The sequence below is a fragment of the Rhinatrema bivittatum genome, chromosome 17 (assembly GCF_901001135.1).
Source record: "Rhinatrema bivittatum chromosome 17, aRhiBiv1.1, whole genome shotgun sequence".
Classification (NCBI taxonomy): Eukaryota; Metazoa; Chordata; class Amphibia; order Gymnophiona; family Rhinatrematidae; genus Rhinatrema; species Rhinatrema bivittatum.
The window spans coordinates 17,582,486-17,608,297 of record NC_042631.1 but is presented as its reverse complement, the minus strand read 5'-3'; the positions used below and the strand labels follow the sequence as shown (position 1 = coordinate 17,608,297).

Genomic DNA, 25,812 nt, shown 5'->3' with positions numbered 1-25,812 from the left:
CCAACGCGCCTACTCGAAGTTCTGTCCGTGCATCAAGCATGCTTTGCAGAGACCAGAGAGCAAGCTTTCTCCATGGCAACCCCCACGTTTAGGAACTCACTTCACTATGAATTATGTATACTGAACTGCATTAAAACATTTAAAGTATTGCTAAAGACTCACTTGGTTTCTTTAGCTTATGCATTATGATATAGACAATCTGATCACTGGACGAAATCATTTTTCTTTGCGCAGAATCTTTCTTTTTTTGTTAGTTAGGTTTACTGTGTTACTGTTTGGTATTTGCTTGTTTTTATTGTGGATGTTTATTTGTGCACCGCCTAAGGCCTCGGTGTTGGTGGTATATAAATATCAAATAAATAATGAGAGAATTGTTTCATACTTTGCGAGTGGTACTCATGTTCATGCATCTCGGCACAGTTTTAGCTTGTTAGTGCTTTCCACTCGTATAAAAAAAGTACTTTGGAGCTGGTTCAGACTATCCGTCTGTCTGGAGGCACGACAACTTCTGCAAACACTCACCAAATGGGTCTAAACTTGGGAGAAAGGTGGAGCATGGGCCTGGCACCTACCCTATTAAAAATAACCTTGATCTGATAATGGAAAGGTCATAGCTAATAGATTCCAAGTGCTAGAAAATCCACGCTTAAGCATCGTTTTCAATTCTTCCTTTGATTCTGTTTTGCTTTTGTAACTGTGATATTCCTAATTTGTATTCTGTTTATGGTTACAAGTTATTTTATTTATATGCCACTTGTGCCATAGCCCTAAGCGGCTCACAACAAAAAACCAGCATAGTAAAACAGTTAAAATATGAGCAGAAAGATAAGCCCAATCTATGCATTAACAGTGTTGCAACAACATTAAATAAACTATAACCCCAGATTCTTTTCTCTACTGCTGCTGCCCAGCCAGTCACCTCTGCTTTTATATTGGTGATTTATTGGTGCTATAGCTGTTGTACCTTCCATTAGTCCTTTTCATAGTTCACCTTGTATATTTCTGACCAATTTTTGTCAGGATTGTTTTGAATTCTAATCCTGCTCTCCAAAGTGCTTGCATCTCATTCCAGTGTGGGGTTGATATACAGGTGAGATACAGGGTGGAGTGGCTGATGGGAATGATGTAGAAAGAGGCATTGATGCACTGTACATTTAGTACAAAAAGTCCCATGATTCCTGTGCAAACAGTCATGCAATACAAATTTGCTAGGGTTTGTCTTCTGGGTTCCCCAAAGCTGGGCAGAGAGAGGAAGTTGTGTGAAAGCTTTGGTTTTACCTGTGTGTTGGGAAGGAAGTTTGCATTTGAATTCTGATTTCCCCCTCTCTGCAGTTCAAGGTGAGCAGTGCAAAAGCAGAACCTGTGGCCAAAGGTCATGGAATAAAACAGAAGTAAAAAAAAAACCCCTACTTCACTTTTCCAGACAGACTAACTACTTACTACAAAGCATAAAAATGCTGCTTGGGGATTTATCAGATAAAAACTGAGAAATGTCTGGCCATCTCCTCCCCCTCTTGCAGTCCTATATCCAAACCTCAGGATATAGGACTACAATAAAGCAATAAAGCAGATGGATGGAAGGACGGATGGATGGAATATCTGTCTACAGCATCTGTCGTTCTCTTACGTACACTATCTGGCTAGAACACTTATCAGTATGTCCAGTCTTTAGTTACAGCTCCTATCGTATGCATCTATCTACAGCGTCTGTTTTTATCTGTCATCTCTCTCTCTGCCGGTCGCTCTCCTTTCCCTCTCAACACTTCCAATAACTTCACCCAAAAGAGATCTTCTTTAATGGCAGGCGAAACAAGAATGACCACAACATGACACTACTAAAAAAAAAAAATCATCAGACTGGGTTACCGCCAGTGCATAGAACCCCCAAAATGGATGAAGGCAGGGCCAATAAAAGCCATTGTAACCTGCACAGAATCCAGCCGCTGCTAGGATGCTTCTACTCCCGGCCCATTCTCTTCTCCCCACCCTCTTTTCTCTCAAATTCAAGAAACTTCCTTGGCATGACAGTTTGTGCACGCGTTCCCAAAGCAAAGCTTCACTGAAACTCTTCTCCCATCCTATGAGTATTAGGGATGTGCGTTCATTTGCAAGTGACGTCATAAACATCAATGAAATGAAATGACATTTGTATTGTTTTGTATCCGAAATGACCTTAACCGCATGCAACAATTTTCAGATACCCACCCTTCATAAAAAATGTGGCCGTTGACATTTCCTATTCCGTTGCAAACAAAAACACATCCCTATATTTTGCTGCTATAATGGGTGTTTCCCGAAGGATGATCTGGAACTTTTCTTGCTCATGTGAAGTATTATAAAGGAGCATGGATTTGGGGACTGTAGATTTAACCGTTACATAAATTGGTAAGATCCCTTAGGTGGTCTTTTGCAGATCTATGATTGTTTTGTATGTAATATGGTTAACATGTAAGAGTTGTAAGCCACTGATTGTTGCAGAAGGGCGGCATATAAAAAAATCTTTTAAATACATTTCTCTGTCAGTTTTGGGACATGTACAGTACTGGAGGAAGTGCATTTCAGTTTCACTTTCTCGCATGTTGCCCTGTAGGCAGAGTCTGACTTGGGGCTTCCAGTTCAGCTTTTGTCTGCACATTTCTAATGTATTCGGTGAGGGTCTCGCTGTGTCCTGCACACGTGACTGAGCTGAGGTACTCTGCTAGACTCGAGATCAATAACATTCTAGTTTGTTTTGCTTTCCAGTCTGCACCTCCCAGTATGAGGTGCACTGGTATTCTAGGGCCCACTGAAATAATTGCAGTGCTGCTTTTTCATGGGGACGGTTTTGTGTTACTTCACACAGTGCCTGGTAGTGGAGGTGAGTTTGTGTTGCTGTGACTGAGGTGACAGCAGAATTGGAACATTATTTTTTGTATGGTGAGTAGTAAGGAGAAGTGTCCTAATTCAGCTGTGCATCCACATCAGTTCCATTCTGTATAGCTTTGGATTAATGATACAGCTGAGACTTCACATCTGTATGAAAGGATTGGTTGAATGATGCTTCAGATCATTTTAATAATAGTTTTACTGAGGTGTTGAAACTTTTACTTCATATAGGGCCATTAGATCAGTTTAACATTCCCAGATATACTAGTGTCAGGATAAGGCATAAGGCAAGGGTAGGTAACTCGAGCTCTTGAGTGCTGCAACACAGTGGGGTTTTCAGGGTATCCACAATGATATGAGATGGTATGAGATGTATTTGCATGCAGTAAAGGCATGGCATGCAGTTCCCTGTTGAAATCTTGTATCGTGATTCAATTGCTCTTTACAGAAATTGAGAACTGTAACAACTCATTGCTTCCTGTGAAATGCAAAGCTTTAAATTACTGCCTTGTAAACAAAGTCAGGCCAGTTTAGAACCACTCCTGCTAAGCAATGCATGATTATTTGGGCCTGTCTCTTCCATGCTTTTGTACAGCTCTGCATATGTTGAGTAGCACTAAAGAAATGATAAGTAGCAGTAGTAGTAGTAGTCATCTGTAACAGGCCTTGCCCCTTAACTACAGAGAGGACTACAGGGGTCCACCACAACTGATTGACCCGCTCCCCTGGAGCACTATCCACATTTATGCAACCAAAACTGTCCTTGTGGCCCTGATGGACCACAGATAGAGGTTTCACCTCGTGTGGTTCTCTTAGATCTCTTTGCAGCATTTGAGACACAGTGGAGCATCATATTTTGTTGAATTGCTCGAAGAAGGCAGGGCTGCAAGGGTCAGTTTTAGGATGGTTCACCTCATTTCTCAGTGAGAGATCGCAGCAGTTAATTATGGGGAACCGTTCAAAGAAATTCTGTCTGCTCTCCTTATTCATTTGTATCTTAAATCTCTGGGAGATGTCATTAGGGGGTTTGGAATGAACTTCCATGACCTCATGGATGATATCCAGCTAACTGACATAGTAGAACCAGCTAGCTTGGAGACCAAGGGAAAAAAATAATTTTGTGTCTTTTCATGGTCTGGAATTTAGTTATGGCTAATAAACCTCAGCTTAACCCTGATAAAATGGAGCATTTGCAAGTAGATCATCTAATCTCTAGGCCAGAATCCTTCCATTATTGTTAAATGGGTGTGGATTAACAGCTAAAAGAAGAGGTTCACAATCCCGGGACTATAATCTGGGCCATATATTACATGTCTCCAAAGTGGTAAATAATGCCTGTTACCATCCATGTATGGTGCAACAGTTTATATAGTTAGTTGGCTAGTTAGTTAAAATATATGTTTTTCACCTATATTAATAATGTTATACTAAATGGATTACAATTTTTTAACATAAAATACAATTGTAGACAAATAAAACAACAAAGATGAAATATTATATATATATATTTTTTTTTGCATGACAAATTTAAAAAATGTATATACCTCAGCCACTACCTGAACAAGCTTCATGGAATAAAAAAACCTTTAATATTTCAGTCTTGTATTATCTAATCTCCTCTGGAATGGACTTCTATAGAGATGGGCCAATGATTGATGATGCACGTTTGTGGGTCTATTGCAAACGGGCCATTTTTACTCCAGAAAGCTCCAAAAGATTTGAATTTGCAGATCATAATGACTGAGTTTGTATATAAGGTTTAAAAAGAGCAGGCAAATATCTTGGAGATTCTTCTTGGAAGGATTTACAAAAGAAAATAAGAATTTTAAATCTGAGATGCTGACATGCTCTTTCTTTGAAGTCCTCATAATCAGTTATGCAGCAAAATGTTGAAGAAATTGTGAAGCATATAAGCAAGATTTAGGAAGGCCAATATAGAGGGAATTACAATAATCCAAGGAAATTAACATAAACGCTTGACGTAAAGACTTTGACATCAAATAGCCAGTAGTTAAAACAGACCTCAATTGATTTGTGTATTCTAGCTTTGAATCAAATTTAATTCCAAGACTACACGCATGTTCAGTAAACTTGATAGATCCTTCTTTAAATGAAATACTAGTTAAATCTGATTAGTGGTTCTTGAAATCCAGAGAACATCGATTTTTGATAGATTTAGGATAAGTGCATTGTTAAACATCCAGTCCACAATAGCATTCAAGGAAGCCATGATCTGCATTATTACTGAAGATAGATCAGTCGATACAGGAAAATGTATATCTTCAGCAAAAAATCTAAAATAAATATGAAAAGAATCTAATAGTTTACACAACGGTTGTAGGTAAACCTGAAAAAGAACAGATTATAATACAGATCCTTGAGGAACCCCTTTGCCAGTGGAAAACCAGGTAAACCGAGTTGAGTCAATCCATACTTGCTGTTGACAAGCCTTTAAATAGGAATCAAACCAGTGGAGGACCTTGCCCCCAATCTCCAGCTCTCTAAGCCTAGTTAACATGATAGCATGATTTTCAGAGTCAAAGGCAGAAGTTATATCCAGACAAATTGCAATTATGGATCCACCTGTGTCTAATAATCATAACAAATTAGCATTAACAGACGTTAATAATGTCTCAGTGCTACTATGTATCCTAAAATCACATTGATAGTTGAGGAGACAATTATTAGACTGCAAAAAATCGTTCAAACTGGAGACAGCTTTCTCGAGCAACTTTCCTATGAACATCAAATTTGATATTGGCCTATAAATAGAGGGTTGATTTAGGGGCAAGGAACCACTTTTTTTTTATTAGGAGAAACTTCTGTCTGTTTTAAAATATTTGGTACTATTCCCTCTGACAAGGACATGTTTATTAATCAAGTCAAGGGTTCAACAAAATCTTCTTTTGAACTACATAAAATCCAAGTAGGACAAGGGTCTAAGGCATCTTTTTAATTTAACCAACAGTTAAATATTTATTTTAGCAGAGAACATCTGGCTACTTTCATTCAAGCTGTAATGATTTAAATAGATGCAAATAGGTATAAATAAATATGTCAATAAGGGCCATCTGGTTAATATGGTTTACCTGGATTTTCAGAAGGCATTTGACAAAGTCTCTCATGAGAGACTCCTCAGCAAACTAGAAAGATAGGAAACAGAGAGTGGGACTAAATGGTCAGTTTTTCCAAAGGAGAGAGGTGAATAGTGGAATGTCCCGAGGATCTGTACTGGGACTGGTGTTGTTCAACATTTACATGAATGATCTGGAAGGTGGTCCGATTTGCAGAAGATACAAAATTATTCAAAGTTGTTAAAAAAATGAGTAAACTGTGAGGAACTGCAGAAAGACCTTGCCAGACTGGGGAGCTGGGCATGCAGGTGACAGATGAAATTTAAGGTAGTTGATTGCATTTGATTGTCTTTTCTACATGGTTTGATGAGCATGCATTATTATAAATTACATTGCTCCTTGCTTCAAACTTTCTGAGGAAATATGCAAAAAAAATGTTTTGAATAAATAAATAAATGTATGATGGGAATTCTGTCAGAGTTTTTGGGTTTTTTTTGCATTTTTTCCAGATTCACCTGTAATTTGCAGTAAGTTTCTAGCAGGTTTAGATTCTCTTGCAAACCTTCAAGGTAGCGGATAAAATAATTAGACTGGTAGCATACAGCAGGCATCTAGTTTCAGTCCTGGGGTGCAGGATCTCTCTCTCTCATTATTTATCTTCATCTGCAGCATCTTTCTACAGTATAGTATCTGCCTGCGGACAGATGCTGCATTGAGATAAACATTGTGCGAGAGACCAACCTGACACAGTTCATTAAGTACGATACTGGAAGACAGAGTTCTGTATTTTGTTCTATTTTTGTATATCACATCACATCACCATAGTCATTAATACCTTGCCCACTCATGAAATTATTCACGTTTTATGTAAAAGCGTGCCAACAATGGTGCCCATAACTGTTTAGGGATACGGCAAGGTACTACAGGCTGCTCACTCAAACAGTTAAACATCGTTTCTTCAAAACTAAAATTAAATTTCCCTTTGTTACAGCTTCAGTACCTGCTCCATTGTCTTCTCCATATTACCAAGTGCAAAGATTTTCTCTGACTGACTCACATATTAGCCTCTTAATTATTCAAGATAGTCACTTCACCGCTAAGTTCCTGCCTCTCGTATCCAAGGGAAAAGTTTCCAGTTGATCCAGTCTCTCCCCATATGGTAAATACTGTTTGGTTTTCTTTACTGTATTTTTTTCTATCAGTGCTCTATCCCTCTTAAGAGAAGGAGAGCCAAAGCTGTGGCCCAGACTCCAAGTGCTGTCTCACTTGACTTTACACAACTGCAAAATTACAGCACGATTCCTGCACATCATTCTTACACTGTGACATCAAGAGCATATTTAGTCCTGCCATCAGTTTGTCTACCTTCTGGTTCCTGTGATTTACATTTCATACTCTTGCCAAACTGTACTACCTTACATATGTCTGTCTTGAACTTCATTGGCCATCTTTGCTGTAGATATACAATATCTTAGGAGTTACCACCCAAGAAAAAGATCTAGGCATCATAGTGGATAACACATTGAAATCGTCGGTTCAGTGTGCTGCGGCAGTCAAAAAAGCAAACAGAATGTTAGGAATTATTAGGAAGGGAATGGTAAATAAAATGGAGGATGTCATATTGCCTCTGTATCGCTTCATGGTGAGACTGCACCTTGAATATTGTATGCAGTTCTGGTCACCACATCTCAAAAAGGATATAGCTGCACTAGAGAAAGTGCAGAGAAGGGCGACCAAAATGATAAAGGGCATGGAACAGCTGCCCTGTGAGGAAAGGCGGAAGAAGTTAGGGCTGTTCAGTTTGGAGAAGAGATGACTGAGGGGGGGATATGATAGAAGTCTACAAAATCATGAAAGGACTTGAACAAGTTAATGTAAATTGGTTATTTACTCTCTCAGATAATAGAAGGAGCAGGGGGCACTCCATGAAGTTAGCAAGTAGCTCATTTAAAACAAACAGAAGAAATTTCTTTTCACTCAGCGCATAGTTAAGCTCTGGAATTCATTGCCAGAGGATGTGGTTACAGCAGTTAGTGTAGCTGGGTTTAAAAAAAGGTTTGTGTAACTTCCTAAAGGATAAATCCATAAACTGCTATGATCTAGTACTTAATGTTTGGGTACTTGCCAGGTACTTGTGACTTGGATTGGCCACTGTTGGAAACAGGATATTGGGCTTGATAGACCCTTGGTCTGACCCAGTATGGCAATTCTTATGTTCTTTTCTCCTTACCTATGCTGCCAATCTATGCAAGATGTGAAATATGTAACCTTTTCACATCCTGTTAATGGGCTTCTCATTTCTCTTTAGATAGCTACTGTCTATATCCTGGGCCGGCATTATCCCACAGAAATGAGACTTTCTCAGAGACTTGCATTAAATCACAGAGCTCAGATACTCTTGTAGACCTGAGTTATCTCACAAAGCTCAGATTCTCTCATAGACTTGCGCTACCTCCAAGAATTGGGACTCTCAGAGACCTGAATTGTTCTGTAGAGCTCAGACACTCTCACAGACCTGTATTATCTACTGTAACAGAACTGGACTCTCGCATTATCCCATAGAGCTCAGACAGATTCAGATATTTTATTGGCATGACCATTTTTACATGTTTGGCCAAAGTAAAACCTCTCGTAGACGACAGACCCCCCCATTATCCCACAGAGCTGCGACTCCCTCATAGACCTGCATTATCTTTACGAATTTTGTTTTCAGATTTTAAGCAATAAACACAGATAAAAACCCTCCTGGTGTAAAAGAAACAAAATAGGTGTTTATTAGATAAACCACTGCCCCTATTATTCTCTCACCTCTCTACCCCCTTGTGTGGCCCTCCATTCAGTTTTCCTATCTTGTATGTGCTGATGGCTCCTCAGTTGCACACGTTCTTATCAGCTGATGGGCTTCCACCCTCCTTCCCTCCCCCTCTCCCCCCCCACCAGTTTACGAGAAAGTATCAGGGATGAATGAGTAGGGGGGCTGGAGACCTGAAAACCAACGACTTATTTTGTATCTACACTGAACTCTAAAAGAAGTAAAAAATATATAAACAAGAACAGCTGGAAACAGAAGCCCTGATAACCTCCCTCCTAGGCCTGCATTATCCCACACGGCTGGGCCTGTACCACAGGAAATAAAAAGTGGCACACCCCAGAGAGCCAATCCCTTCCAAAGCACTGTGGTACTTCTGCTTGAAAACCCGTCCGTACAATGAAGAGTTTTAGATGGAAAGTCCCAGAATCCAAGGCACGCCTGAGCTCCTTTGCACGAGCACAGTAACGTCCACCGTTCCAAGAGCTGAAGAGGCGCACTCTGCGCGTGCAGAAGCCTGGAAGGGAAAGGCGAGGGCGCCCTCCAGGGTACGGGCAAGGCAGAGGAGAAAGGAGGGTCAGAGAACAAGTTCCAGGTGAAACCTCTCCATTGGACCAACAGCAATACGCCCGCGACGAGCTTTCCCGAGCTTAAGCTCCCTTCATCAGGTCGGCGAGAAGACAGGCCAGTTACACTGGGCTTAAATGGTACAGAGTCAAACAGGCACGAGGAGGTTGTCTGCATGCGCCCAGCAAAGGAGACAGGAGCCCCTCATTTATTCAATTCTAAATTTACCTCTCAGTGAGAAAAGATTACAGATTTAAAGAAAGCCAGCATACAAAAGTCACATCAAATCAGTTACACAAAGTTTCCAAGTGTTTGTGTTCTATAGCAAATTAAATTCTGTATTAAATACGGCCCACAAGTGAAAAAAAGGGGCACGTGATAAAGCGAAAGAAATCTTAGTAAATGCATGGCAAGAGCGTATCCATAAAAAGAGAGAGGCACAAAGCGAAATCAATTTTAATGTTAGGTTATTGACAAAACCCAAGAAGAAGTATAAGACAAGAACTGGCACTCTGTACAGGCTTATCCCTCAAAAGTGCTTCTGGCACACACACACACACACACACACACACACACACACACACACACACACACACACACACACAACAACCCATAACCATTCTGCTGGTATAGCACGTGACACTTACAAGAAAATCTCCCCTAGTTGCAAAACTCTGGGCTTTAAAAAAAAAAAACAAAACCTCCTTCTCTTTTTTTTGTTGTGTCACTCATGAAGCACCAGGGACCACATGGACAGACGTACTGTGTTCAGAAACCATTCATGTGGCGTGAATATCTCTTCAGCAATTCATTATTTGGCCCTAAAATGAAACTGACTATCAAAGAAGCTTTGGATGCCAAATCCCTATCAGATTGCTCTAATGGTCCAGATACATTTACAGTGCCCGACGACACCCGAGGGACCTGGCTCTCCCTAGCTCCTGCATTTTCTTTTTCTTTTTAAGAGATGAAAGGTAAAAAAAAAAAACATTTTAGAGGTTGGGTGACAGCCGCGCATGGAACGTGAAGATCCTCCACCGGATACCGTTTAAGCACATCACAGTAAACGTTTCCAACCGTATCGCATTAGTCCAATAAGAAGGTCTAGCTCGATACGACTTGTTTGCTCGTCCTCGATTCTGCTTGTTTAAGTGGATCCATATGGCAGCCATAATACTGCAGCCTAGGAGAAGAAATAGCAGCCCTGGAAAGCTCACATAGGCAGTGAGAAGTTCTTTATGCAAATCTCTTCTCTATGATTGGCTAGATATGTTTCATTGGTACATAGTCAGTGATACGGCTACTAAATTATAAGGCAGGTTATTTTTATGTATTAATCAATCTTATGTTCTGCTATCTCCTAGAATAGTTTGATGCGGATTACAACAATACATTCATAAATAACATCAAATTCCGAGGGCTACAGCTGCTTATACTGTAGCGCTAGCAGGTTCAGTACAGGAAGTACTATACAGTCATACACAAGGCAGGCCCTGCACCTTGACAATCTAACCAAGATTAATGCTCCAAACAATCATGGAGAGCACTGAAATCCCGATCCTTGTGTTCCATCTGAAGTTTGTTGAGTGTATTTTGATTTATTTATTTTGATTTATTACACTGCTATTCACATTTTTAGAAGTGGTCTGCTTCAGCCATAAAATGTGCCATGTATTATAAAATGTGCCATTTATTATAGAATGTGATCTGCTGAAATATGACAATTAAACCAGCCGATTGGCTACGGTTTCCATGATATTTAAGTTTTTGCATTTTATGTCTTATTGCGTTGATACTGCATAGATAATAGAGTTTTACTCGTAAATTGTAAACTCGGGTCTTTTCATGAATTTGTGATTGCATGATAACTCACCTTTCCTGTTTATGTAATACTTTAAAAATTAAATCAGCAAAAATTTTACTATGAAACAAAATGCAAAGAGCTATTATTTTTGTGTGTACATAGTTTAGGCTTGCCGTACACATCGCTCAATGCTCTGCAGTTTGCTGGAAAAAAAAAACTAGATGAGAGTGCCAAAAATGTATCTTTAGTGACAAGTCGTAGCCTAGGCTTTTGAGCGCCTTGAGGAGATTTTCCACCAACTCCTTCTATTTGTCTGCCTTGTTGTTTCCGAGAAAATGTGTTACCACTGACTGGAAAGCTTTCCACGTCGTCCTGTCCAACCCCAGTCATAGATTCAGTCAAAGATGTCTATTACTCATTTCTGGTTCAATTTGAGCTCCTTTTCCTTCTTAACTCACTCACCCTCTGCAATTCCCAAGTCAAAGGTCGTACATGCTGACCCCGGGAGCATATCTTGAAAACTAAAGCCAACCAACAATTTTAAGCATCGTTTTCAATCTCAGTGTTCCAGATTCCCAGAACTAAAGTTTGACCACATTCATTTCAGAAAGCATTTGGGCTGTAGACCAGAGTTATTTGTCACTCCCCAAAGGCCCCACACATTAGGGTATAGGAATTTTGGGATTTTTAAGCTCCCTCTGATGATGTGGTATTCCTTCAGGGTTGCAGAGAGAGCTCTACCGTAAAGTTCCCGTCAGCATGAGCCCTCACCAGCAATCCCCTCACCCCCTCACACACATTTTTTCGGGAGAGTTTTGGGCAGCTTTTATTGAAGACTGTGGAAGCAGTTAATAAGAACACTAAATTAATACATGATTACAGAGACCACAAACGTTTTCTGTTTCAGTCATAAACAGATCTTTCAAATTTTCTGAGTTTGTGAATCTGCAGACGCACAAATGGCAAATCCGCACCGAGAGCAATCAACCCAGCCGCTGGTCTTTCTCAATTTCACGTTCACTCAGCTGGACGAAGATTCTCCCCTGACCTGAGATCCTTCATTTGGCTTCTTTTAAATGTAAAAAGATCGGTAACAGCTGTTCGGGACAGATGTGCGATTAATCATCTGGGTGTTGCTGGACTAGGACTGACTGGGTTTTAAACTTCCTGTCACAGAGCTGGGGCTGTGACGAAAGGAAGGGGGAAGGAAGCAAGCCTGGATTTATATCCAGGCCTAGCTGGCCAAATTCCCCTGCCTCCTGTGCAGACCTCTGATCATTTGATCACATTCACACTCCCCTGCCCCCCCCTGCCTCCTGCACGTTTCTGATCCCTCCCCCTCGACTTCTGATCACTTCCTGTCCCACCAACCTCCAGTCCGTCTCACATTCGCTTGGTTCTGGAGATATCAACAGCAGGTTGAGTGAACACTAAACTAGTGCACACTCACAACGCCAGTGGCCCTGACCCCATGCATCTGTTCAAGAGGCAGGGGCTGTGGGTGTGGATTGGCTAAGTCTCTCCACTCACTCAGCCTGCTGTTGATGCTGTTGGAGGCTGGGAGGTTGGGAGACAGCTGGCAAAATGGATCAAAGGTCCACGCTGGGGGCAGGAAAATAATTGGAGGTTGAGTGGGAGGGATCAGAGATGCATGAGGTGGTGAGGAGGAGGGGGAAGCGATCAAACGGATGGAAGTGAGGGGAAATGATCAAACGTCTGCAGAAGTTTAAGGGAAAAGGGAGGAGGGGAATTGAGGGATCCAAGATCTGCTCAAGGAGGGTGGAAGGGAGAGCGGAGTGATCCAAGGTCAGTGGCAGAAGGGGGTGACTCAAGGTCCATGGGGAGGAGGCAGTGCCCAAGGATGTCAAAACCTAAATCTGTCACTAGTGGGAAGGGGGGGGCAGGGGTACCGTGAGGTTCCTAAGGAGAGGGCTTCTGGGCCGGGTTCCAGAACTGGAGATGCAGGGCGTGGAGGAGAGGGGTTCTGGGCCGGGTTCCAGAACTGGAGATGCAGGGCGTGGGGGAGAGGGGTTCTGGCCCGGGTTCCAGAACTGGAGATGCAGGGCGTGGGGGAGAGGGGTTCTGGGCCGGGTTCCAGAACTGGAGATGCAGGGCGTGGGGGAGAGGGGTTCTGGCCCGGGTTCCAGAACTGGAGATGCAGGGCGTGGGGGAGAGGGGTTCTTGGCCGGGTTCCAGAACTGGAGATGCAGGGCGTGGGGGAGAGGGGTTCTGGGCCGGGTTCCAGAACTGGAGATGCAGGGCGTGGGGGAGAGGGTTTCTGGCCCGGGTTCCAGAACCTGAGGTGCAGGGCCTTGGGGGAGAGGGTTTCTGGCCCGGGTTCCAGAACTGGAGATGCAGGGCCTTGGGGGAGAGGGTTTCTGGCCCGGGTTCCAGAACTGGAGATGCAGGGTGTGGGGGAGAGGGTTTCTGGCCCGGGTTCCAGAACTGGAGATGCAGGGTGTGGGGGAGAGGGTTTCTGGCCCGGGTTCCAGAACTGGAGATGCAGGGCGTGGGGGAGAGGGCTTCTGGCCCGGGTTCCAGAACTGGAGATGCAGGGCGTGGGGGAGAGGGTTTCTGGCCCGGGTTCCAGAACTGGAGATGCAGGGCGTGGGGGAGAGGGTTTCTGGCCCGGGTTCCAGCTCCCGCTCTCAAAGAGCCTGATGTGGTTGGCGAGACTGGGGGGGGGGGGGAAGGAGGATGGGAGGTCACGTGAAGAAGGGCTCCAGGCTTCTCCTGTCTCATCGCCGGGGAGGTGAGGCGGGAACAGAGCTCAGAGCACATCTGCCCACAGCCACACTGCTGGTGGCAGACTTCCTGGAACACCATTCTGCCTGCTCCTTGCAGCAAGACTTATGCAAACCTGGGTTTGGTGAGCGAGGCATGATGTCACAGACTGCTGATATACAGCCACAGTGTCTTCATTGTACCAGCACAGTCCAAAAAATCAGGAACTTCAAATGCAGCTTCAGGGGAAGCAGCTCCTTCACCTCTGAATCATCTGACACAGCGAGGGCAGAAAACGCTCCCCCCCTGCCCTGAATGAGGAACAGGGGGCACTAGGGAAGGGGAACCTCCAGCTCCCACTGTTTTCTGCACTGGTTTTCTTTTCTATTCTTTTAATAACGATTTTTAAATGCAGGGGCCCTGGCTGTTTGGGAACTGAAGTTAGTCAAAAATAATTGTTTGAGCTATTTGCCTGAATGTTGCAGACTTGCAAAATGGAAGGATTTGCCCTCATATCCCCGGTGAGTCTTGGAGGTTATTTCTGCAATCACTTTTTTTTTTTTTTTTTTGCAAAGTGAACAACAAATGCATGTACTTTATTGTGTTAGTGCTACTGATTTGTAAAGTATGTGATGCGGGTGCGTGTGCGGGTGCTGGTAGCAGCAGGATTTGAGCTGGACTATGATCGTAGAACAGCTGAAATCATTTCCTAAGGATGCCAAAAGATAGTGCCACAAGACACTCCAGGCATTGACATGGAATAAGACCAGAGTAATTGCCCGGGGTCTTGATTCGTGCGTCTGACAGCCGCCAGCAAAGCCTGGCCTATCTGGGTTGGGATTCTTGCTAAAAAGACAGTGCTCTTTCATTCCAGACTCTTTCTTTCTGACGGACTTGTACAGAAGTCGGGGGCTGCTAAAAACAAAAATCCGCAGCCAGAATCCGTCAAAAAGATTTCCTGTAAACTGTCTCTAAGTTTGTTCAGTAAAAGGAGCTGGGATGAATTAACAAGGATACCGGATAAAGGATGCAAGATTAAACATATTCAGCATTCGAAACTCTTCTCAGGCAAATCTGGGGGAAGAAAAAGAGATTAAGATGCTTTCCCTGCTGTAATGCGTTGGAGGAAGGGACCTTTTAGGAAAAGGGAGCGGAAAAAATAATCAATCTTTTGGCCAGATAGCAAGAGCTGACAGGTGTGTGAGGATACATTACAAAATGGGTAAAAGGACGTAGGACAGAGTAAGAAGGGGAGAGGACACCTGATAACAGGTACAGAATACAGCGTCAAACAGCGGGTTTTCAGTTCCTAATACAAAAATGATTTCTTGGCTGCTCTCTGTGGAGAACAATATCTGTAATTTTCGATTTTCAGAGGGATAACCGTGTTAGCCTGGTGGAGGGGGGGACGACACCTTATAAATTGGTTATTTTATAAGGTACCCCCGCCGCGTGTTATTTTTCTAATTTTCGATTGTACATCGCTTTCTCTACAGATTTTTCCCGTTTCATTTTCTTCTGTTATTAATGCTCCTGACGAAGAGACTTTAATTGCAGCCTGTTGAGGTAGCTTGGCGTTCTTGACTCTATCCAAGCCCATTTTATTAGCTGGCTGTTTCTGCGCGTATGCCCGTCACGCCTGGCTTTTCCAGACGTAGGCATGAAACGGCAAGCCATTTGCTCACATCATTTTCTGTCATCGTTCTGGAACGGGTAAAGTGATGCGCGTGCATTTAGGCAGGTTCCTTGTGTTTGAACATCGGCTTGTCTTGTGTTGACTTAAAACTGAGCGGATAACTATTGCTGTTAGCAGCACAAGTCAAAATTTACTGCAAAGGGTGTGGCTGAATGCGCCCTGAATTTTCGGGGCTTTAAGCTCCCTGTAGCCCTCCGCTCATTGCCCTACGTCTCGTGTATTTTTTTTGTGATTTCTTCTGCTCTATGGTGCTCTGCCATGTCTCTGCTATGCCTTGGTGGGACTGTGATGCTGTTCCGCGGTGTTGTGTTGTGTGTTTATGTTTGTGATAGTTTGCTTTTTGGATTCTATTGCTGCTTTTTCCCATGTTGTTCTTCTGTTTTATTTTGTCGTGCGATGTGTTGTGTTTTGCTGTAATTTAGTCGGTGGCGATGTTACGAGCTCCTGTAGTGCGTGTTTCTGGTTTTGGTTCTGATGTGAGTTTGCATGGTTAGGGGTGCTTTGCTCGACATTTTATTTTGGTGAGAATTGTTGTATTTTAGCTTGTGGTGTTATTGTTTTGACCGATGCTGTTTTTTTTTTTTCTTTTGCTGAGCTTTGGTTTGTGAGGATTGCGCTGCTTTTTGTAGTTGTGTTTGCTGAAATGTAGTATTTCAGAGTTTATTTTCTTTTATTTGTGCTTTGGTTTCTTGTGGTTTGCATTTCTTTTCCTGTTGTTGTGTTTTGCAGTATTTTGGTCTATTATAATCTGTTCTCACATGCTTAGTTAATGTGTCTCTTCTTGTGTTGTTCTTTGGTTTGTACACTTTATTTATTTCACTCGTTTATAAACTTTCTCCCCAGCCTTTAGAAAGTTGTCCAAAGTTGTATACAACAATACTAAACCATTAAAACAGGGTGCACATCATAAAATGCAAAGCACAATAAATCTTCTAGTTCATAGGTGCATTGGAACATGGAACAGATATTACTACTACTCTCAGCTCCCATGACACTTGCAGTTGACTCTTGGCAGCAGAGTGCAAGCAGGCTCTGTGACAGCAGAGAGAAGGCAGGCTCTGTGATACTGTGCAGGCAGGCTCTGTGACAGCAGGAGGCTGGCAAACTGCCTGATAGCAATGTGTAGGCAGGCTCTGTGACAGCAGAGAGCAGGCAGGCTCTGTGATTCAGTGCAGGCAGGCTCTGTGACAGCAGGAGGCAGGCAAACTGCCTGATAGCAGTGTGTAGGCAGGCTCTGTGACAGCAGAGAGCAGGCATGCTCTGTGATACAGTGCAGGCAGGCTCTGTGACAGCAGGAGGCAGACAAACTGCATGATAGCAGTGTGTAGGCAGGCTCTGTGACAAGAGAGCAAACAGGCTCCATGCAAATTTCTTTTACATTTCTCTGTCAATGTGTAGCAGTATTGGGCCTTATAGGGTTGTCATCTTGTAGGAGTCTTTTTAGGCATTTTTTTTTCATTTCATTTTGTTTACATTTTTTTCTTTTTTTTTTTTTGTTTTGCTTCATTTATTTGAAAAACAAAAACGAAATAAATGAAAAATAAAATACCACAAAAAAATGTGTCTACTTCCTGCTACAATGCATACAAAACCCGACAAAACACTTCCCAAGTCCTTCCCAGATGCCCCCAGCATCCCATAGACCTGCTTATCCCATGAAGTCTCTCAAATTTGTCTAAAGGAGCAATCCCCCAGTCCCCCCCAGGTGTCACATGGTATTGGCAGACCGGGACTGGGGCCACTCTTAGTTTGTTCTGTGAATCTGGCGGGTGCCACTGTGTAAGGGACAAGGCGCTCACGGTGCCCATCCCAGTCTGCCGGTGCCATTCGAAATAGCAGCAGCAGTGGGACAGGAGGGACCGGTGGATTTTAAAGACTTCAGGGAGTAAAAGGATCAGGGGGAGGCTGGGGCATTGGGGGTGGCTTATTTTCAGTGGGGTAGGGACCCAAACAATTAAAAAAAAAAAAAGAAAGAAATTTAATTGGATTTTCTTTTGTTTTGTTTAAAAAAAAAAATAAATAAAATGGGTCACTTTGTTAACATTTCCTGTTTCCTTTCAACAGATCACGTTGGTAATGCTTTCTGTGGGATGCAGAGCAGAATATCAAAGTGATCTTTAATACTGACAGTTACAGATTCTTGTAAATGGGATTTTTTGGTGGGTTCTGAAGAAGAGGGGCAGATTGATACCAGTGTTACAGTAAGGGGGGTGGAGGGAGCAAAGAGCAGAGGCCAGGAGGTTACAGGGGAACCAGCATCCCCAAACCAAGCCTATCCAGGAAGAAGAAAACTCAACTCAGGTATGGTGGGATAGTCCTGGGAATGGTTGAAGATTGTGCTCCTCTGCTCGTGAACACAGGATTCCCCGATATGTTCACTTTTAGTTGGATAAAAGAGAGGCAGTCTCGAGTGGATGGAGGAAAACACTGAGCGTTCAATTGATTTTCAAATCTATGCACACAATTTTAGTCCCGCTCATCGCACAAGTAGCGGGCTCAAAGTGTGAGGATCCTTTCAGCTAATTTTTAAAGAAAAATTGAGCAGTTTTCAAATTAACTGCTGAGCACTATTGTTAAAAGTGCGTTTGTAATCTGGACAGCTCCTACCGAAAATTATCCCCCAGCAAATTTTCAGAGCCTCCTGGTGAGGCGTCTAAGGTACCTAAGACAACCAACCAGAGATGTGGTTCTGACTTGGACATTTAGAAGTTCTGTGCCCTATGCTCCACCTCCCAGAGTTATTACCCTCTCACCCTTACATTGTAACAGTAGGGCTTTCCCAAATCCTTGTAACCCCTTGGGCTCTGTTAGTGTTACCCAGGACAGGAGTGAGAGGGACGCAAAGCCCAGGAGGTTACAGGGGAAATCTGTTAGTGTTACACAGGACAGGAGTGAGAGGGAAGCAAAGCCCAGGAAGTTACAGGGGAAATCTGTTAGTGTTACACAGGACAGGAGTGAGGGGGAAGCAAAGCCCAGGAAGTTACAGGGGAAATCTGTTAGTGTTACACAGGACAGGAGTGAGAGGGGAGCAAAGCCCAGGAAGTTACAGGGGAAATCTGTTAGTGTTACACAGGACAGGAGTGAGAGGGGAGCAAAGCCCAGGAAGTTACAGGGGAAATCTGTTAGTGTTACACAGGACAGGAGTGAGAGGGGAGCAAAGCCCAGGAGGTTACAGGGGAAATCTGTTAGTGTTACACAGGACAGGAGTGAGAGGGAAGCAGAGCCCAGGAAGTTACAGGGGAAATCTGTTAGTGTTACACAGGACAGGAGTGAGAGGGGAGCAAAGCCCAGGAGGTTACAGGGGAAATCTGTTAGTGTTACACAGGACAGGAGTGAGAGGGGAGCAAAGCCCAGGAAGTTACAGGGGAAATCTGTTAGTGTTACACAGGACAGGAGTGAGAGGGGAGCAAAGCCCAGGAAGTTACAGGGGAAATCTGTTAGTGTTACACAGGACAGGAGTGAGAGGGGAGCAAAGCCCAGGAAGTTACAGGGGAAATCTGTTAGTGTTACACAGGACAGGAGTGAGAGGCGAGCAAAGCCCAGGAGGTTTACAGGGGAAATCTGTTAGTGTTACACAGGACAGGAGTGAGAGGCAAGCAAAGCCCAGGAGGTTACAGGGGAACAGGGGAAATCTGTTAGTGTTACACAGGACAGGAGTGAGAGGGGAGCAAAGCCCAGGAAGTTACAGGGGAAATTTGTTAGTGTTACACAGGACAGGAGTGAGAGGGGAGCAAAGCCCAGGAGGTTTACAGGGGAAATCTGTTAGTGTTACACAGGACAGGAGTGAGAGGGGAGCAAAGCCCAGGGGGTTACAGGGGAACAGGGGAAATCTGTTAGTGTTACACAGGACAGGAGTGAGAGGGGAGCAAAGCCCAGGAGGTTACAGGGGAACAGGGGAAATCTGTTAGTGTTACACAGGACAGGAGTGAGAGAGAAGCAGAGCCCAGGGGGTTACAAGGATTTGGGAAAGCCCTACTGTTACAATGTAAGGGTGAGAGGGTAATAACTCTGGGAGGTGGAGCATAGGGCACAGAACTTCTAAATGTCCAAGTCAGAACCACATCTCTGGTTGGCTGTCTTAGGTACCTTAGACGCCTCACCAGGAGGCTCTGAAAATTTGCTGGGGGATAATTTTCGGTAGGAGCTGTCCAGATTACAAACGCACTTTTAACAATAGTGCTCAGCAGTTAATTTGAAAACTGCTCAATTTTTCTTTAAAAATTAGCTGAAAGGATCCTCACACTTTGAGCCCGCTACTTGTGCCATGAGCGGGACTAAAATTGTGTGCATAGATTTGAAAATCAATTGAACGCGCAGTGTTTTCCTCCATCCACTCGAGACTGCCTCTCTTTTATCCAACTAAAAGTGAACATATCGGGGAATCCTGTGTTCACGAGCAGAGGAGCAAAATCTTCAACCATTCCCAGGACTATCCCACCATACCTGAGTTGAGTTTTCTTCTTCCTGGATAGGCTTGGTTTGGGGATGCTGGAAAGGCAGAGTTTACAGCCCCAAAGGGAGGAGAAAGTTCAGGGTAGAGGGAAGGGTCATGGCCATTACTTAAAGGTGGCTGGATTCAGGGTCCATGATTGTAGGGGTCCTGAAGGGGTCCTGGTAAATGGTGCCCAGAAAAGGACTGTCACCAAAATGACTGCAGTAGGTATGTGGGGGAGAGAAGGGTAATATGTGGGGGCACTGGGAGTTGCAAATGAAGACATGACACCAAACCCTGGTTCCAACTGAGCGGAAAGTCCAAAAGAGCAGAAGAAAATTTCTGGCTCAAAAAACAAACTCAGCCAAATTTTCAAAAACTTGTATTGAAAATGAGGCATTTAAACTCAGCGCCTGGACCCTAATGTATTAATGTGCAAAAAATGTACCAAGTGGGGCTTCATACGCAAAAATTTGCAAAGCCTGAAATTAGGGGGCAGGTAACAATCAAAGCTCTGTTTGCAAAATTTGTTGCAACATTTTCTTTTTGCAGAAGTAACATTTTGCGGATTGTTCATTACGTACAAAATGTTATTTAAATTCATAATTAATGATCTGCTGCGATGCAAGATCATTCAGAGCATTTGATTAATTGCGAATTTCGCAGACGCCAGCATGCAAAAACCTCTTCAAGGAATGGGTTATGTAAAAAAAAAAAAAGATAACTACGTCTCCCTGAGGTTTACTTACCTTCTTTTGTAAGGGCTGCAGCAAACTTTTGCGAGGGCAGCAAATTTTCATGCAAAAACAGCCAAAACCCTGGGGGAAATTTCTGTTCGATGGGCAATGACTTTTAAGAGAAGGCGGCACGTTGCAAAGCCATTGACCATCCAGCCACTAGGCGTCACCTTTAAGTAATGGGGCTTTGCAACTACCAGGGCTTTTCCCCTCTACATTATACCCCTCTCTCCCCCACATACCTAGTGCAGTCATTTCAGAAACAGTCCTTATCTGGGCACCAGGACCCCCTCCGGACCCCTACACTCATGGACCCTGAATCCAGCCACTAGGTGTCACCTTTGAGTAATGACCATGACCCTTCCCTCTACCCTGAAGTTTCTCCTCCCTTTGGGGCTGTAAAATCTGCCTTTCCAGCATCCCCCAAGCCTACTCAGGGAGCAGAAAACTCAATTCAGGGATGTCCCAGTTTATTGCTTTGCATTTATTTTATAATTCCACCAGTATATTATTCATCTGAATGAATCTGTTGTCATTACTTAAAAACTGGGAGGTATAAATAAGGTCATGCCCAACATGTAATGAGGGTCATTACAGGGAACATAGAATGGGACTAAAACTGATGATGTGAGTTGACAGCATGGATAGGGTCATCACTGGAGTATAGGGAAGAGATGGGTCACTATCTGGAATGTAGGGCATGGATAGGGTCATCACTGAAGTACAGGGAAGAGATGGGTCAATATCTGGAATGTAGGGCATGGATAGGGTCATCACTGGAGTATAGGGAAGAGATGGGTCACTATCTGGATTGTAGGGCATGGATAGGGTCATCACTGAAGTACAGGGAAGAGATGGGTCAATATCTGGAATGTAGTGCATGGATAGGGTCATTACTGGAGTACAGGGAAGAGATGGGTCACTATCTGGAATGTAGGGCAAGCATAGGGTCATTACTGGAGTACAGGGAAGAGATGGGTCACTATCTGGAATGTAGGGCATGCATAGGGTCATTACTGGAGTACAGGGATAGGATAGGGTCTGTATCAGAACTATAAGGCACAGAGCTAGTCATGTCAGGAATGTAGGGAAAGGATTAGATATCGGGACCCGATCCTGAGGGAAAAATAGGATTGTACTTTCTGAAAATCTGAACTGCGCCTTTAGCTTAGAGATATGCACAGATATCACTTTTCATTTTGTTTGTTTCATTTCTTTGAAACCACCCAGACCAGTACTCATTTGCATGTGGCGCTGGACCAGTTCTGCTGGTGCCATTTCCAGCAAGTGGGTGAGAGGGTCTGGTGGAGAAGGGTCCAGCACTGGATTTTATATGTTTTGCGCCAGACGAAGGAATTTTATTTTGAAAGCAAGTTGAAATGAAACCAGAAATTTCAGTCAAATCTCCAACTTTGTTTCAAACCAATGCCCACCTCCTACTTTCGATCCGCATTAGATTATTTGAAATTTGGGTCATGCAAAGGATTTGCCAAAGCTTGGAAATGTTTCCTTCTTCTAAAGGTGTTTGTGTGCATTTGTGTGGGGGGGAAAGAGGGGAGAATTAATTACTGAATATTTCCTCATTATACTAATACTTTATCCTGTGTCACAGCACTGTCCGAATATAAAAGTTGAAATGCACGCTGTGTAGTCTGAACAGTGAAAGCGATGTTTTACTTTGCCAATGCCTCGTTTGGAGAATTCACATGAAAAATTATATTTGAAGGATTTCTTTTTAAAGAATTGTTTTAACTGCTTCGTTATGTGCTTACCGATAGCATTTTTTTTTTATGTCTTGTAATTTGAGTGCTGGTGATTAGATCTATGTTGTGCCTCTTCAAAGTGGATGACATTCAGGGACTGCAGGGATTTCCCTGTCCCCAGAGGGCCTGATGTACTAAGGCTCTTCTCCCATTCTGTGTCTACGTGGAAAATGCTTGGTAAATGGGGCCCTCGCTTTGTACCTGAGGCAACGGCGGCTGACGTGACTTATGCAAGTAAGGTCACAAGGAGAGCAGCAGTGGGATCTGAACCACAAATTGGATACACGGCAGTCCCTATGAGGATTGTTTCCAGGCATGTAGCATGTGTGTGCATGAATTAGAAGGCACTGCAGACCCTCCAGAAATGCTGATGGGTGGTAAACACATTTTATAAATCAATACAATAAAAATGTCCAGACAGTTTTACATATCCGAGAAGATGCCATAGAGGGAGGGAGGGCGGGAACGTGGTTAGTGCTCCAGTGGGAGCCCGTACTGGCCAGCTAGCGGTGATGAGCGTGCGCCTCGGAAGGGAAGTCGAGGGTCCCCCCGCGCAGTCTGCCTGGGGGGGGGGGGGATTGTGGGTGGCAGAGACAGGCTGAGAGATTTAAGGCGGCGGGTGGAACGTCTTCATACATACTCCATACATTTCCATGTTTATTTTCAGAAGAGAAGCACTGCCCCTAAATCGGGAGCCAGTAGTGCTACCTTACTTTCTCTCTTTCTGCGCGCTGCTCTCCTGAGCTACAAACTTGAACAAATGCCGTCTGCTCTTTGTATTTGGCGGTTTGTCCAACAGGCTTTCCCTGATCTCAGTGAGCCTCCCTGGAGCTTCATCTCTTCGGGCCACCCTCCTGTGCCAAGAGCCATCCCTGCCTCACTTCTCTACAGGGAGAGCTCCAGAGGCCGCACGCGAATTAAAATCCTGCAGAGCGCCAACACTGTGCTAGAAAGACTGCTAGTGCGGGGACAGAGCCCTGGCAAGCGTTCGGGACGTGCATGGGAGTCGATGCCAGAAGGTCCTAGGACTCGGGTTTCCTGAGCAGGGCCCGCACCAGACGTTCCTCCACCACAGCAGGAGGCTACGGATCGATCGCTGGCCTGTGCCTGTGGCATTTAAGCACCACTTTGATGCAGCCATTCTGCCTGTTTGCGCTCCCCCCTCCCGCTCCTTCGGGCATCCAGCTCGATCAATCCCAGGCTGGGATCTGGCACCATGAGTCTTCATTCACGACCCCCCCCCATCCCGGGGGAACATTATTCCCTGTTTTCTATCCCCTCCCAACACACCTTGCCCGGTCATCACAGCGCCAGTCCTCGGCATGGGACCATGCACCAGGGCTCCTCAGGCCTCCTTCCAGAGCTGTGCAATCATGGGGCCTCTATCGGCCTGTCAAGCAATGACTAGGGACCCCCCTCTCCCCTACATGCACACACACTCCCAGAGGCTGTGAACGCTCTCCCCAGCTGGCCCCAACCCTTCTGCAAGTGACTTTTAGAAGCCTCAGGTGCATATTTTCCTGACATAACCCTACTGTCCGCTCCATCTCTTGAATGATTTATACAGATTTATTTTAATTTGCTGTTGTGGGCTCATGGGGCAGCCTTCAGGAAAGAAAGGTCTTTCATAACGGCGAGTTCTAGTAATATCCCTTCACTATGACAATAAATCATTATATATATATGTTTATGTGTATGCAAAATCTGCCTCATCGGAGAGACCAACAGCCTGACAATGTTGACCCTGAGGGAGGAGGTAGTGAGATGCTGAAGGATCACCATGTCCTGCCAAGGAGGCAATAAATACTCTTCTATTACTGAGAAAAATCATAATATGTCAATCTGCATTTCATTTTCTTAATTACAGCAAAAGAAAGTTTGCTGGTATCATCATGTAAAGCATTGCCTGCTCCATGAATTATTTACCGATTATCAATACGTTTTATATTAGGTCTCATTGATCTTGACTGTACTGACGGGAATTGCTGTTACCAATATATATATTTATTTATTTATTTATTTTGGATGATTGCTAAGAGATAAAACCATGTGACCCGAACATGGATGGCGCTGTATGAAGTGCTTGGTGGTCTCAGTTAAACACCCGGCAAACAGGTGTGCACATCGCTACCACCGTACGCACCACCGTGGGCAGAGAGGCCGTGACACAGACTGCATCACCCTTTCCCTCTAGAGATGGACCCCACCGAGCATGAACTGTTCTGTGGGCTGCTGGGGGATCTGCCTCTCCAGTGCTGCCAATCCAGAACGTTTCACCAGCGTTGCAGACTTCACTAGAACAGGGGCGGGCAATAGCTTAGCGGCTGATGCCGTCAAACTTCCCTGTATCACAGGTTTTCTTGGTGGTTTCTTAGAGCATGTGCACCTGAAACATTTTGTCTTCAAGCCAAAATATAGCGACTGTTCAAGGCAATGGCAGCTTCCAAAGGCAATGATGTGTGGAGCTTCCTGGGGTTCTGGATCTTAGTACTGAGGCTTCCAGGAATGGCTCTTGCGCAGTGATTGCATTCTCAGCTTCTGTGTGGTACAGCCCTAAATTTAGGACTCCGCAAGTGTCTCAACAGCAGTCCACCCCTCCCCCCGCCCTCTGTGTGACAGAAGTTTCCATTGCTGGTTTCATGCCTCGCTCTCTCTTCCAGCAGCACGCTGAGGACATGGTCCCCTATGAGTCAGAGCTGTATCGCCAGTCCCATGACTATTACCAGTACCTCAGCAGCGATGGAGACAGCCATGGGGGTGAGTCCTGCTCCGTATTACCGCCTCTCTGCGGTACACGACAGCTCCTTTCCTTCCACGCATATCGTTCACACGCTGCGTACCAGCCACCGGTACTCTCAGGCCGATTCAACAAGAAGCACAGGAGAAAGGGCATTTCGGTGTCGAGCGCCCGCTCTACCGACGCGTGGCCCAGCCATGTCTCCTGGGCACGCGATCCTGTATTTAAATGAGGGGTTGGCGCAAGGGGCCATGGCGCATCCCTGGCGCCTTCTTATTAGTTGCAGCCCAGGAGAGGTGGCTGACAGCGGGTTCAGGAAACCGACGCCCAATTCTGCGAGCGTCGGTTTTCCGAACCCGTTGACAGCCACAGGTTAGGGAAATGGATGCTGGTAAAATTGAGCGTCCGTTCTCCTAACCTGACCGGCCGGCATTTTTAAAAAAAAATTATTATTATTATTTTTTATCATTTTTGGTTCCTCCAACGTAATACTAATTTCCTGTACACTTTTTTTGGGCTGCTTAGAAATTAACGCCTACCCTTGCAGATTGGCCGCACATTTTAATTTCAGGATCCCGGGTGAATAACTAATAACCTCATCAAT

At 44.3% G+C, this 25,812-nt stretch overlaps 1 protein-coding gene across 5 annotated transcripts in view; it reads left to right on the top strand.

Moving 5' to 3' along the window:
- SPI1 (Spi-1 proto-oncogene) overlaps positions 1–25,812 on the top strand; it is a 48,779-nt gene that overhangs the window by 15,475 nt on the left and 7,492 nt on the right. The window contains exons 1-2 of one of the 5 annotated variants that reach the window (XM_029582622.1): positions 13,952–14,364; positions 25,132–25,228. In XM_029582622.1, coding sequence (XP_029438482.1) covers positions 14,320–14,364; positions 25,132–25,228 — 142 coding nt within the window. In that variant the 5' untranslated portion in view covers positions 13,952–14,319. Of the gene's footprint in view, positions 1–13,951; positions 14,365–25,131; positions 25,229–25,812 lie in introns of those variants that run through there. The other 4 variants (XM_029582621.1, XM_029582620.1, XM_029582624.1 and 1 more) reach the window with 4 other exon arrangements.